This window comes from Pseudogymnoascus verrucosus (assembly GCF_001662655.1).
Source record: "Pseudogymnoascus verrucosus strain UAMH 10579 unplaced genomic scaffold scaffold_32, whole genome shotgun sequence".
NCBI classification, from domain to species: Eukaryota; Fungi; Ascomycota; class Leotiomycetes; order Thelebolales; family Thelebolaceae; genus Pseudogymnoascus; species Pseudogymnoascus verrucosus.
The window spans coordinates 1-12,563 of record NW_017263683.1 but is presented as its reverse complement, the minus strand read 5'-3'; the positions used below and the strand labels follow the sequence as shown (position 1 = coordinate 12,563).

General features: G+C 43.0%; 5 protein-coding genes across 5 annotated transcripts; 3 read left to right on the top strand and 2 right to left on the bottom strand.

The window, feature by feature from the left end:
- The first annotated feature begins 150 nt into the window (after positions 1–150).
- TIF45 (eukaryotic translation initiation factor 4E) lies at positions 151–2,003 on the top strand. Its single transcript, XM_018276988.2, has 3 exons — positions 151–745; positions 800–871; positions 923–2,003. Exons 1-3 carry the CDS (start codon positions 518–520, stop codon positions 1,409–1,411), a joined length of 789 nt encoding a protein of 262 aa, XP_018128953.1. The 5' UTR covers positions 151–517; the 3' UTR covers positions 1,412–2,003.
- VE01_07553 (uncharacterized protein) lies at positions 1,636–3,809 on the bottom strand. The gene is made up of 4 exons (XM_018276987.2): positions 3,411–3,809; positions 3,058–3,356; positions 1,887–3,012; positions 1,636–1,836 (listed from the first exon to the last, which is right to left on the bottom strand). The coding sequence occupies exons 1-4, from the start codon at positions 3,730–3,732 to the stop codon at positions 1,775–1,777; spliced, it is 1,809 nt and encodes a 602-aa protein (XP_018128994.2). The 5' UTR covers positions 3,733–3,809; the 3' UTR covers positions 1,636–1,774.
- A 368-nt stretch (positions 3,810–4,177) lies between these two features.
- On the top strand, positions 4,178–5,529 carry VE01_07552 (uncharacterized protein). Its single transcript, XM_018276986.2, has 3 exons — positions 4,178–4,309; positions 4,362–4,468; positions 4,522–5,529. Exons 1-3 carry the CDS (start codon positions 4,220–4,222, stop codon positions 4,697–4,699), a joined length of 375 nt encoding a protein of 124 aa, XP_018128955.2. The 5' UTR covers positions 4,178–4,219; the 3' UTR covers positions 4,700–5,529.
- Positions 4,469–6,250, bottom strand: VE01_07551 (uncharacterized protein). Its single transcript, XM_018276985.2, has 4 exons — positions 5,810–6,250; positions 5,741–5,758; positions 5,498–5,673; positions 4,469–5,439 (listed from the first exon to the last, which is right to left on the bottom strand). The coding sequence occupies exons 1-4, from the start codon at positions 5,965–5,967 to the stop codon at positions 5,030–5,032; spliced, it is 762 nt and encodes a 253-aa protein (XP_018128957.1). The 5' UTR covers positions 5,968–6,250; the 3' UTR covers positions 4,469–5,029.
- GPI14 (GPI mannosyltransferase 1) lies at positions 6,172–7,929 on the top strand. The gene is made up of 3 exons (XM_059463890.1): positions 6,172–7,089; positions 7,137–7,407; positions 7,460–7,929. The coding sequence occupies exons 1-3, from the start codon at positions 6,374–6,376 to the stop codon at positions 7,775–7,777; spliced, it is 1,305 nt and encodes a 434-aa protein (XP_059319570.1). The 5' UTR covers positions 6,172–6,373; the 3' UTR covers positions 7,778–7,929.
- The last annotated feature ends 4,634 nt before the right edge of the window (positions 7,930–12,563 follow it).

Sequence of the window (12,563 nt, the reverse complement as noted above, 5' to 3'; positions counted from 1 at the left end):
AAACTAGAGCAAGTGCTTCAAAAGACTATATATTTCTCGAGTGTATAATTTGGCTTGGCGATGCTTCAACCCCATTGATTACATAAGACAACAGAAAAACGCGGCTAAAGGTATCAGGGCGCAGGGGACAGACTGGTGTTTGCACCAGCAGAAATAAGCGCCACCCGAGCTTTTTGTTGTGCTGGACCACCCACATTAGCGTCAAACTTTCTGTTTCTAGCCGCCTGCCGCCTTTCTTTTCACTGGAAAGTGTGCAAGTTACACACTCAAATAAACTCAACAAGCCTCCACCTCACCTAATTCGCCTTCTTCAGCATCTTCTCACCTGCCATTCACCTGACGACAGGTTCACCTCATTTCTTCCTCCGATTAATCACAAGAGGGTCTAATTATTCGATACTGTGGACAGCATTGAACACTCAACATCGATCCAGACGCCACACACAACACCAAGACTTGCACTACCCCACCAAGCCAACTTCAAACCGCGACAATCTCGCTCCTCTAGCCTGTACCCATGTCGTCTGCGTCCGAAATGCCTTCCAATGGCGATGCCAAGCCTGATTCTCCCGTCGACCTCTCCACCATCCCGATTTCCCCAGCTGGGCAAGATAAGCCCCAAGGAAAGTCCGCGGCAACTGGAGATGAGCAAATCACTGTCTTTCACGACCCCGATAACTTCAACGTGAAGCATCCTTTAATGCACAAATGGACGCTCTGGTTCACCAAGCCACCTACTGGAAAGGTAGACACTTCTGAATATAACCCAACTAACGAACGTATGCTAAATCCTTTCCAGGGAGATAACTGGAACGAGCTACTCAAGGAGATCATCACTTTCAATTCAGTGGAGGAATTCTGGGGAGTCTACGTATGAGTGGCCTCTTTCTCCAATACCGTTTTGTTTCTGACTTATATCTAGAACAACATTACCCCCACCTCGGAGCTTGCTCTGAAGTCTGACTATCATCTCTTCAAAGAAGGAGTAAGGCCAGAATGGGAGGATATCCAGAATAAGCACGGTGGCAAATGGTCGTACCAGTTCAAGGACAAGCGCAGCGTTGCGATCGACGACGTGTGGCTTCATGTGATGCTTGCTGCTATCGGCGAAACCCTCGAGGAGGAAAACGACGGGGAGGTGATGGGAGTTGTTGTTAATGTACGCAAGGGATTCTTCCGTGTGGGTGTGTGGACGAGGACGATCGGAAAGAGCATCCCAGGTGGAGGCGACGGCGACGTTGCAGGAGGGAAAGGACGACCCACGGAGAGAGGCCAGGAAATCCTCAAGAATATCGGCCGAAAGTTTAAGGAGGTCTTGACAATTCCTGCGAATGAGGTGGTGGAGTTCTCTGGACATACCGATAGCGCACATGCTGGCAGCACGCGTGCCAAGGCCAAGTTCGTTGTCTAAACTGGGATGAACAGATGACAAGCATGGGCCACCGTCGAGTCGACTCGGGCAGAGGCTTCTAAACATATGACACTTTGTCTGTTGGAGCATTCTTATGTTCTTACATCGTCATCAGGAGCAAGTCATTTACCAATCAGGCACTGAGGTCTTTCTGAACGTCTCAGACTTTACTGGCTTCTTATGTCCTTATATCATTTGCTACGAATAGAGGCCATACCGGCAGGCGTTAGAGCCAAGCGGGTTTGCCTTTTTTTTTTTTAGCGATGACACAAGCTTGATGCGCGTCTCCATGGTGCATGGTCACTATTACATTATTTGCTGTGGATACAATGCTCAGATAGAATAATCCATCTACTATAACCGCTACACCTCATCGCCGCTAGCTTCATCGGAAAATACATTTCCCACTAGCTGTGCTTTGTTGACTGTATTCATTAGTATTGTGGTTCAAATAATACGGATGAGATGAACTCACTTTTGCCCATAGCATTTTTCGGTATCTCGTCAACAATCTTCATCGTCTGAGGTATCTTGTAATTTGCCAACCTGTCCCGCAAGGCTCTTCTCATGTCCATTGGGCCCCATTTCTTGCCATCTTTACTTAGTCTATGTTGCTCTAAAACAATCACAGCGCCAACTTTTTGGCCCCATTTTGCCGAAGGAACCCCGACCACAGCAGCTTCAGCCACCTCTGGAAGCGAGAGGAGCTCTCTCTCAACTTCCAAGGCACTGACTTTTTCTCCACCTGTCTTGATAATGTCCGCACTTCTGCGGCCCCTGATGAAGTACATAGGCCCCTTGGCCCAGGCTTGCTCCCCATGGCCCGCTTCTGGGACATGTCTTCGGACTGCAATGTCACCTGTCTTGAACCAAGGCCCTTTATCATCCGTTCCATCTACGAATGCTTCTTTCGTAGCCTGGTCATTATGCCAATATCCTGAGAAAACGGTTGGCCCTCGAAGTTGGATTTCACCATCTCTCTCCTTTCCTGCCTCATCCTTCTCTTGCCCAGGTTCAATAACAGTGTTTGTCTCCGTATCAAGTAAGCGCACCTCGACAGACGGAAGAGGCCATCCAGCGCTGCCATCAACTCGGTCTGAAAATTTGAGGCCACAGCTAAGGGCCATTCCAACTTCTGTCATTCCATATCTCTCTAACAGTACATTCCCATCACTTAACTCGGCCCAAGCCTTTTTAGTAGGAGTCGGAAGGGCAGCCGAGCCTGAAATAGCTAGGCGCATGGTTTTAGGGGATATTGCCTTTTTCGTCGCAGTTTGAAGGCTTTCCGGAAGGTCTTTATAGGAAGAAAGAAGTCTGTTATAAACTGTCGGAACTGCTGTTAAAAACGTGATCTCTTCTGGGGTCTTTGGGTTTTCCAAGAATGGAGCCCCAAGGCGCTTCCAGACAGCAGTAGCATTGAATGGAAAAAGGAATTCTATGGTAGCACCTGCGAAAAGCGGCGCTAGAATAGCATTGATGATACCATGGATGTGATGAAGGGGAAGAACGTGGAGTAGATGATCCTCGGGCGCATAATTCCAAGCTTGCAGGAGAGATTGTGCCTGTGCAGTGGTCACCGACTGTGCCAGGAAGACACCTTTCTATTTCAAATTAGCTTAGTTACGTCGATATTGACGCGAACTCACGGGTTTGCTAGTGGTTCCAGAGGTGTAAAGCATTATGCCTCCTGGGCCATCGGTAGGACCGTCCAAGGAGACCTCGGCACGTCCAATTTCGCCTCCTTGAAGCTTTTCCACCTCAATTACGCGGGGTTGCAAAGAGAGGCCTTGCAAAGCAACATCCTGTGCCTTTTTGTAGAACTTGCTTGAAGCAAGTAACATTGATGCTTGGCTATGGTCCATGACATATTGTAATTCTCGAGGCGGAAATGCTGGCGACAGGGGCAGAGCAATGCAATGCACACTCAAAATAGACAGTAGAGTTACTGGAATCATATGAGTGCTTATAAATATTCATTTTGGGATTTCATCCAACGTACCTACGTAATCATAGCTATTTTCTATAATGAATGCTATCCGTTCGCCCTCAGGCGCCTCCTTCCCATCCGGAGAGTGCAGCCTATCCTTGGCTTTGGCAACATCTGAAAGCAGCTCTCCGTATGTAAATCGCCGACCTGATTCCGAATGAATGACGGCTGTTGAACTTGGATCATGTCGTGAAATTGCTTGGAACACGGGTAGGTTGGGGAGCGTGGACACCATCCTGGGAACTCCTGAAATAAACCAACGAGGACGAATTACAGGCCGTTTGAATAAGACACTCCACACTCGAGGGGCGCGGAGACAAGTTGTAGGTAACATTGTTAGGAACTCAAGTGGCCATCTAAGGCACGATGCTCAAGTGTATGGTGGGGCTACACATGTTTACGTGGAGTAGGTTGCCGGGTTGCGAACGCGAACGGGCATCGGTAGTTGGGCGAAAGCGCGTGGCTACTAACTAATCCCCGGATTTTTTATGGCGATAGCGTTCGAGACTTGATATATATTCAACAATTCCAGAGACATTTCGCTCTATTTACATTTATATGTAGCATCAGCATATCCCATATTGGCACCTTCAACCATACCGAGATGAACTTCCTTTCCTTCTGAATTTCCTTCTGGATGGTGCTCGTGTGAGAGATTCAACTGTTCTTATCAGCAGGTGACCCGTCGATAAGCGAGCCAGGGTTCGTCACATCTGTGCATATGCTCCAGTATTTATTTATCCGCAACTGATGCAGCAGCATACTTCCAAACCAGCAGAGACATATCTCGACGCGCCCTTCCAAAGAATATATACTTGTTAATGCTGCGCCGACTGGCATTTACTGTGGCAAGTAGGCCGTTCTCGACAATTATGGCTTCGAAACCACTCGAAGACGCCATGAGGGCAAAGGTTATATAATCCGACGACGACCACTCAAGCCTGTGCTAACTTGGTGATGTAGCTCAGTGATGCGCTCAAACCGGAGAAATTAGAAATACACAATGATTCTCACATGCACTCACACCATAAAGCCATGGAAGGCAATACCTCAAAGGAGACCCATTTCAGGTTTGTATTTGGATCCTTCTATTAGAACGACTCTGACTATAGCACTACAATAGAGTGGTGATAACTTCGGACGCTTTCAAAGCCAAGTCGCAACCCGCAAGACATCGAATGGTATATACCTTGCTGAAGGATGAAATGGCACAAGAAGGAGGGATCCACGCACTGCAGCTTCGCACACGAACCGTTGACGAAGATGCTCGACAAGCAACAGAGGATGTTACCAGCTCATAAGTGTAACACGTTAAGTCGAATAGTTTCGTCAACTATTGAAAGCCATGACACACTTAGTATATTCATATCCATATCCATACAGCAAGTCCGTCGTCCACAGCGATTAACACGGCCGCAAGCGAACTGTGGAGGGCGCTGCTGGGGCAGACCATATAACAGTGATCCACATACAACCACTATTTCGTCCGTTCGCGCCTGACGTATTAATTGAGATCCGCCAGCGTTTATCCCGCGAGGCAATCCACCGCCTGATTCCGCTTCGTACTTCGATTCCAATAGCACTTTCAGACCTGAGGCATAGATAGGTTCCTGACAGTGACTTCTGACGGCTCAGTTATTGTCGCTATCTGGCGTGTGCTTGGGCCGTTCATGGTCCCTGATAATCAAGGAACATGCGGCATTCTCCACCTTCTCAACACTCTGAACCATTGTCTCCATCTTCTTGTCGATTTCTCCGCCAAGGCTTGTTCCATGGCAAGATGTTGTATCTAGTGCTTCAAAGGAGGATCTCAGGTGCCTCAGGTCTGTTAGTATCGAGCGGTCGACAAATGAGTGACTGGATTTCAAATGTGGCAGTGAGCCTGTTGTCGCAATGGCAGTGACTGCAAACCGCATGATTTCCCCCGACAGATCGAATAACCCCAGCGCGTAGTCGTCAACCGTTAGAGGAATATTCCATATCATGCTTTTCGTTGCAAGCTCTCTCGTGACTAGCTTCCCTGTTCTAAGATAGTGCTCAACTGCGGCAATGTTAAGAAAATCTCCAATAAACCGTCTTAGGGAAGTCAGGGCACGAACATGAGAGAGCCTCTATGAATTCTTGGATCCCGGGTGAGGCTTGGCGTTGATATCGCCAGGAATTGATGCCCTGAAGGTCCTTCGACATGGTTTTAAATAGCTCCGAAATTGCCTCAAATCTTCCCTGGACTTCTGTGCTGATATTTTGGGGTATTCCTGAGCTGATAGTTCTCACTCTGGTTGTTGACTTAGCTTTGACTAACGTGTATATCCTCTACGGGATCGCAAAACTGGTGATCATACCTCTGAAGAGAGAAAATACTGGAATCGAATTAATAGTCTACCCACTCGTATAATCATGACACTACTCACGCCTTCTTACTAAGAGCTGTGACATCTCGTGATGACTTGATTATGCGCTCTCTGGCAAGGTGGTTCTCATCGATTTCAGCCCTGAAGCCATCGAAAATTGGCAAAAATGGATTCGGAGTTTCCGCCATCTCTTCGTATGATCGTTTCTCTGCCGGCATATGGTCTGTTATTCTAAGATAGGAGGGAATGTATGAACGAACTGTAACCTATGGCGACAAAGCATGCGTTCTTAAATGGGAAACTAAAGGTTGGAAGTGATCACGTGTTATCGTGTTGGTCCATTGCATTTGTGTGGCGCGGCTGTCAATTGTGGCCTGGCTCGGCAATTACAGACGCGCGGTTGGCTCAATCGAACGTCGCCTGGTCAAGCTCCAACTCCGGCCTGCAATCTCGATCGGAATAATAGCGCCAACTGGCGTAGGGAGATGGTTTTCGTTTGGTCTGGTGAACCCTATAATCAGAAGTTGATTTCTGGAAATCGTACCTAGGTTGCCGTTCGCAATTCACAGATCTGGTAACGGTCTCCTCTGGCCCAAAACATTCCTTTTGACTTCTGATATAACCATGGGCACCAAGTCTACCTGGTTCAGGCCACTCCCTGTTTTTTCCGCCGCGATAATTCTGAGGATTGGCCTATTTATATACGGCCTATGGCAAGATGCCAACTCACCAATGAAGTACACCGATATCGATTATTATGTTTTTACGGATGCTGCTCGTTATGTCGCGACTAACCATTCGCCCTACGATCGTGAAACATATCGATATACACCTATTCTGTCGTGGCTGCTCTTACCGACTACATGGCAAGGGAATTGGTTTTCATTCGGCAAGGCTCTTTTTGCCCTGAGCGACATTATTACTGGTTGGCTTATTGTCCTCGTCCTCCGAACCACAGGTGGAATGCCGATGGATAGAGCGCTGAAATTCGCCAGCATCTGGTTGTTAAATCCAATGGTTGCAACCATAAGTACAAGGGGAAGCTCGGAGGGCCTGCTTGCCGCCATGGTGGTTGCTTTGGTTTGGTCAGTCATGCAACGCCGGATTGTGTTGGCTAGTGTACTGCTGGGTGTTGGCGTTCATTTCAAAATATACCCATTTATATATGCCCCGTCGATAGTGTGGTGGCTAGATGATGAGCAACTGCAGTTACAGCCTAAATCGACACAGGAGTCGTCATTGTGGAACAGGGCCCGAAGGTTTTGTAATAAACCCCGGATCACGCTTGCCTTTCTGAGTTTTGGGACTTTTATCGCCTTGAATTGGGCCATGTATCACATGTAGGTTATAGGCTTTTTATTACATTCTTGCACTAACAAATTTCAAGGTATGGGAGTCCGTTCTTACATCATACTTATCTTCACCATGTCACACGCGTTGATCACCGACACAACTTTTCGCCCTATAATACCATTTTATATTTAAGCTCTACTGCATCCACCCCATCATACATGCATCTGGAGTCTTTGGCGTTCATTCCACAGCTATTTCTCTCTGCAGTTGCGCTTCCGTTGTTGTTGGCGAAGAAGGATCTACCGTCGACAATGTTGGCACAAACCTTTGCGTTTGTGACCTTCAACAAAGTCTGTACGAGCCAGGTATGAAAATATGATGATGCCAGTATTGTACCACCGCTGATTATAATCGTAGTACTTCCTTTGGTACATGGTGTTCCTCCCATTCTATCTGCCCACATCGTCTCTGGTTGCATCCCCGCGACTTGGAATAACGGCGCTCGTCCTGTGGGTTTTAACACAAGCCATGTGGCTCCAACAAGGTTTTCATCTGGAATTTATTGGGAAAAGCACCTTCGTTCCAGGACTGTGGATGGCCAGCCAGTCGTTCTTTCTGACAAATGCCTGGATTCTTGGCATCATTGTATCTGATATCGGCGGAAAAGCAAAGGCCCTTCCAACAACACAGGCCACCTCACCGTCACCGAGTGAGGAAGTTAAACAACAGACATAGTAATATTTAGACCTATAATCACGCACTGGCTCAGCTCAGCGACTCTTAATAACAGCTTTGAACTGAAGTCACAAGTTGAATGTTTTAAGTAGGGAACCTGTGTGCATTTGAATTGTAATTTTAAGCCATGGATTATATTAGATTTATCAGGGTTTCTTGGAATTAATAAAACTATTGTAATTTCAAGCAGTTTTGAAATTAACTGATAATTTTAGTCATTGCAATCGAACCCATGCTAAAGTATCAAAGCAGCAAGCCAGCTAACTCTATAGCCAATTAAAACCAAAACAGCTTAAACATATATTTTTCTTTATAACACAAAAATATATAAAAATCCAAATAGCTAAATTCATTTTAGCAGCACTTTTGCTTTGGTTTCTAGTTCATATTAAACTGCGACTTATAAATTACTTCTATATAGAGAGGACGTAGGCTATAGCCATTCTAGCTATAAAAAGTCATTTAAGTAGCTATACTTCCTATAATAGACGTAATATTAGAACAGCCTTATACTTCTATAGAGCATAATATTTTTAAGAAGGTATTCTTAAATAGTAGTCTACCTAATTTTAATACTCTTTAAAAAGCGAATTCTATACTCTCTTCTATATTAAGTTAAGGTGTCTTAAATACTCCTATAAAGCGATATATTTATAAGTTAGTAGATAAGACAGAACGCCTTAATACACGTAACGCCCTTTAAAAAAGAGAGTGTAATAACTTACGTTTAATTATCTAAAAGCAAAGAACATAGAATAAGTGTAAAAGAGCAGTTTTAAAGGGTCAATTCTACATTTCTATGGAAGAACTCTAGTTGTAAGTTATAGAAGTAGAAGCAGCAACAGCTATAGCTTCATAGAGGCCTATAACAAGGCTACAACCTATGAACGAAGCTATAATTAAAGAAATAGATGAAGAGAGCGAAGAAGAGCCTTTAGAGGATGACATATATGAATTAGGGTAGTAGTAATTGAATTATTTACGATTTTCTAAGTTAGTAACGTAAGTCGTGGCGTAACCGGCACAATGGCGTAACCGGCATAATCATGTGGTGTCCCCTCACCAAAAAAAATCAACTTTTTTAATAAGGTTGTGGATATTTTCTAGGCTCTGCAGATAATACGTTAATATGCGTACTATTACTATACATAAGGGCTAAGCTATACAATTAAAATTGCAAAAGTTATAATTATTTAAAAAATCATTAGAAGTAAGTACCTTTCTATTGAAAGTTTGGTGTAGAGTGACATTATGCCAGTTACGCCATTGTGCCGGTTACGCCACGACTTACGTTAGTTTAGTGGTCTACTCCTGGATTTTGGTGGGGTTTTCAAAATAGCCGGTTACACCATGTAGCCGGTTACACCATGACCTACGTTATGTCCTAAGTTATCCTACTTGTTTAAGTTAATAATACAATTAGAATTCTAATTCTAACTATTCTATTTACCCTCCTCATAACTAAGACCATCTACCTTACTTATATTCTTACACATTATAAGGCTTAATTAAGTAAACAAATAAAAACATATATTTCTATAGGTGTTCTAAGTTATTATATATGCTCTAAGTTACTATGTATGTTCTAAGTTATTACATGAGTGTTGTTTAAAAATGACAATTTTAATTCTACTAACTATTCTAGTTCTCTCTCTCTTCAATCATTCTAGCTCTTTCCTTAATAGGAATAATATCACACGGCTGAGCTCGACAGCTACGTGCATTATGATTTGTCATCTTACTACAATTACCACATCTTCTAAGCTTCTTCTTTAAAGCTCCTTTGCGTAGCCGTACAATCTTTGGCCGTCCACGGAGCTTAACAATGTGTGGTAGTAGAATTGTATATCTAGAATTAACGTAAGTCATGGCGTAACCGGCACAATGGCGTAACCGGCATAATCATGTGTTGTTCCCTCACCAAAAAAAATCAACTTTTTTAATAAGGTCGTGAATATTTTATAGCTTCTATACATAATAGAACAATATGCGTACTATTACCATACAAAAGAGCTAAGCTGTACAGTCAAAAGTGCAAAAGTTATGATCATTTCAAAAATCATTAGAAGTAAGTACCTTTCTATACAAAGTTCAGTGTAAAGTGACATTATGCCGGTTACGCCATTGTGCCGGTTACGCCATGACTTACGTTATATCAGTGGTTTCTAAAGGAAACATTTGGTGTTGGTATGTATTCCGGTAACGTAAGTCATGGTGTAAAGTCGGTAATGGGGTAAAGTTGGTAGTGGGGTTAGGGCCACCCCATCAAACCACATTACAACTACAACTCCTACTAACGTAAGTCGTGGTCAGACCGGCTACATGGCCAGACCGGCTACTTAGCTCACCCCACCAAAACCAAGGTCACTAAACCAAAATTAAAACTATAATAACTTTTGTAATAGTGTATATAAAGCTTAATCCTCTTAAATTATGTTTTTTCATATAATAATCTAACATGTATATAAACACTAGTAGCACTAGCTTTGTTTTACAAGAGATATTGAGGCTTATATTTTTACTATACAAATATTTATGTAGTAAAACTTAAAACTGTTATTAACTTATGTAAAAAGACACTAGTAATATTACCCTTTTTATATATAGTAGATACGTACTTAACGTTGCTATATAGAAAAGGGATTTGCTCTAGCATTTTTATTAATAGAGTTATTATAGTTCTAATTTTTCGCAAGCATAAGTACTTCTGCATACAAATTTGTATGTGATGGTACCAATAGCCGGTCTGGCCATGTAGCCGGTCTGACCACGACTTACGTTACTACAACTAACAGAATGGTTGAACGTAGGAGTATTAAGGCTCAAGAGCTTGATTTTCGACTTTATGAAGCTATTTTAGGAATAAAGTCTGGAAAATTTAAATCTTCATATGCTGCTGCAAAGGCTTTAGGGCTATGTGAAAGGAATCTACAGCGACGTATAAAAGGTGGTAAAACGCGTGTTGAAGCGCGTCAAAAACAGCAGTTATTATCTAAAACTCAAGAGCAAACGCTCTTAAAGTGGATTAAGGAGCTTACTATAAGTGGCTACGCTCCTAGTCATTGGATATTACGTGAGGTTGTAGAGGAAGTCCGATCAAATAAGTGTCGCGTTTTTCAGCCTCAACTACAACAGCAGCAACAACAAACACAACAACCTCAACAACCTCAACCTCAAATACCTAACTTACCTCTTAGGCAAGAGTAGGTTCTACAATTCATTCAAAGGCATCCTAACTTACGTGTTAAGTTAGGACGTAGAGTTGAGGCACAGAGGATGAATAGGGTCACAAAGCAGGTGTTGAAGGGGTGGTTTGACGCGTATAAGAGCCTTACAACAGAGCTAAAAATCGAAAACTACAACACCTATAATATAGATGAAACTGGATTTCCAATTGGAACTATGCAATCTACACGAATTATAGTCGACTCTACGCTCTGTACGCGATTTGAAGCTCATCCTAGCCGACAGGAATGGGTGTCTGCTATTGAATGCGTTTGCATAGACAGAACAGCTATTAACCCCCTTATTATTTTCAAAGGACAGAACATCCTACAAAGCTGGATTCTAAAGGAGGTTATACAAAAATGGCACTTCTCTGCAAATACAAAAGGATGGACAAGCAATCTTCATGGATTAGAGTGGCTAAAACGCGTTTTTAAGCCCTCTACAAGAGCAAAAGCAACACTTTCAAATGGAAAACTACAACAACGGCTCCTTATTTGCAATAGTCACAATAGTCATATAAGTGGAAGCTTTATATCACACTGCATTCAAAATCGAATATCACTCCTAATACTACCTCCTTATACATCTTATGTTCTACAGCTACTTGATATTTCGATTTTTAGGCCCTTAAAGCAACACCTTACAACTGCTCTCTCACACCTAAATGAGGCACAACTCCTACGTATATAGAAGTCGGAATGGATAGATGCATATATTACTATAAGAGCAGCTGCTTTTTCAACTTCAAATATCAATACTGCTTAGAGAGGGAGTGGGCTACAGCCATTCTAGCCGCAGACAGTCATACAAGCAGCTACACTTCCTACTACAGACGTAGTAGTAGTAGAACGACTACATACTCCTACAGAGCATGATATTTTTAAGAAGGTATTTTTGAATAGCAGTCTACCTGATTTTCAAACACTTCACAAAGCAAATACAGTTCTGTCTACTACAATAAGTCGTAGTAGTGCTCTTAATACTCCTACAAAGCGATATATCAATAAGTTAGCAGATGAGTCAGAACGCCTTAATACACGCAACACCCTTCAAAAAAGAGAGTGTGATAACTTACGCTCAATTATTCAGAAGCGTAGAGCATAGAATAAGGGCAAAAGAGCTGTTTTAAAGGGTCAATTCCACATCTCAACAGAGGAGTTGCAGTCGCAAGTTGTAGAAGCAGAAGCAGCAACAGCTTCACAGAGGTCTAGAACAACGCAACAACCTACCTTAATAGTTAACTTAACTAATAGTGAGAGTGAAGAAGAGAGCGAGGAGAGCGAAGAGGAGCTTTCTGATAATGATATAGATGAATTAGCATAGTAATAATTGAATTGTTACAATTTTTTGATGGTTTTGATGGGGTGGCCCTAACCCCACTACCGACTTTACCCCATTACCGACTTTACACCATGACTTACGTTAGGTATTAAGCTGATAACTTGCATCAAAAAGTGTAATAGGATCAATTAGATCATGTCTAAATGTATAAGTTAGTATGTAAGTTAAGAGTTAAGTTAAGAGTTAAGTTAAGAGTTAAGTTAAGAGGTATGAGTTA

Excerpts from the sequence above, each read along its gene's own strand:
- TIF45 (XM_018276988.2), top strand. The coding sequence starts at position 518 with ATGTCGTCTGCGTCCGAAATGCCTTCCAATGGCGATGCCAAGCCTGAT. Across the intron at positions 746-799 it reads CCAAGCCACCTACTGGAAAG|GGAGATAACTGGAACGAGCT; the intron begins GTAGACACTTCT and ends AATCCTTTCCAG. Across the intron at positions 872-922 it reads AGGAATTCTGGGGAGTCTAC|AACAACATTACCCCCACCTC; the intron begins GTATGAGTGGCC and ends ACTTATATCTAG.
- VE01_07552 (XM_018276986.2), top strand. The coding sequence starts at position 4,220 with ATGCTGCGCCGACTGGCATTTACTGTGGCAAGTAGGCCGTTCTCGACA. Across the intron at positions 4,310-4,361 it reads AAGACGCCATGAGGGCAAAG|CTCAGTGATGCGCTCAAACC; the intron begins GTTATATAATCC and ends TTGGTGATGTAG. Across the intron at positions 4,469-4,521 it reads TCAAAGGAGACCCATTTCAG|AGTGGTGATAACTTCGGACG; the intron begins GTTTGTATTTGG and ends GCACTACAATAG.
- VE01_07551 (XM_018276985.2), bottom strand. The coding sequence starts at position 5,967 with ATGCCGGCAGAGAAACGATCATACGAAGAGATGGCGGAAACTCCGAAT. Across the intron at positions 5,440-5,497 it reads ATTCATAGAGGCTCTCTCAT|TTGAGCACTATCTTAGAACA; the intron begins GTTCGTGCCCTG and ends ACATTGCCGCAG.
- GPI14 (XM_059463890.1), top strand. The coding sequence starts at position 6,374 with ATGGGCACCAAGTCTACCTGGTTCAGGCCACTCCCTGTTTTTTCCGCC. Across the intron at positions 7,090-7,136 it reads AATTGGGCCATGTATCACAT|GTATGGGAGTCCGTTCTTAC; the intron begins GTAGGTTATAGG and ends ACAAATTTCAAG. Across the intron at positions 7,408-7,459 it reads ACAAAGTCTGTACGAGCCAG|TACTTCCTTTGGTACATGGT; the intron begins GTATGAAAATAT and ends TTATAATCGTAG.
- VE01_07553 (XM_018276987.2), bottom strand. The coding sequence starts at position 3,732 with ATGTTACCTACAACTTGTCTCCGCGCCCCTCGAGTGTGGAGTGTCTTA. Across the intron at positions 3,357-3,410 it reads AAATAGCTATGATTACGTAG|TAACTCTACTGTCTATTTTG; the intron begins GTACGTTGGATG and ends ATATGATTCCAG. Across the intron at positions 3,013-3,057 it reads CTGGAACCACTAGCAAACCC|AAAGGTGTCTTCCTGGCACA; the intron begins GTGAGTTCGCGT and ends AATTTGAAATAG.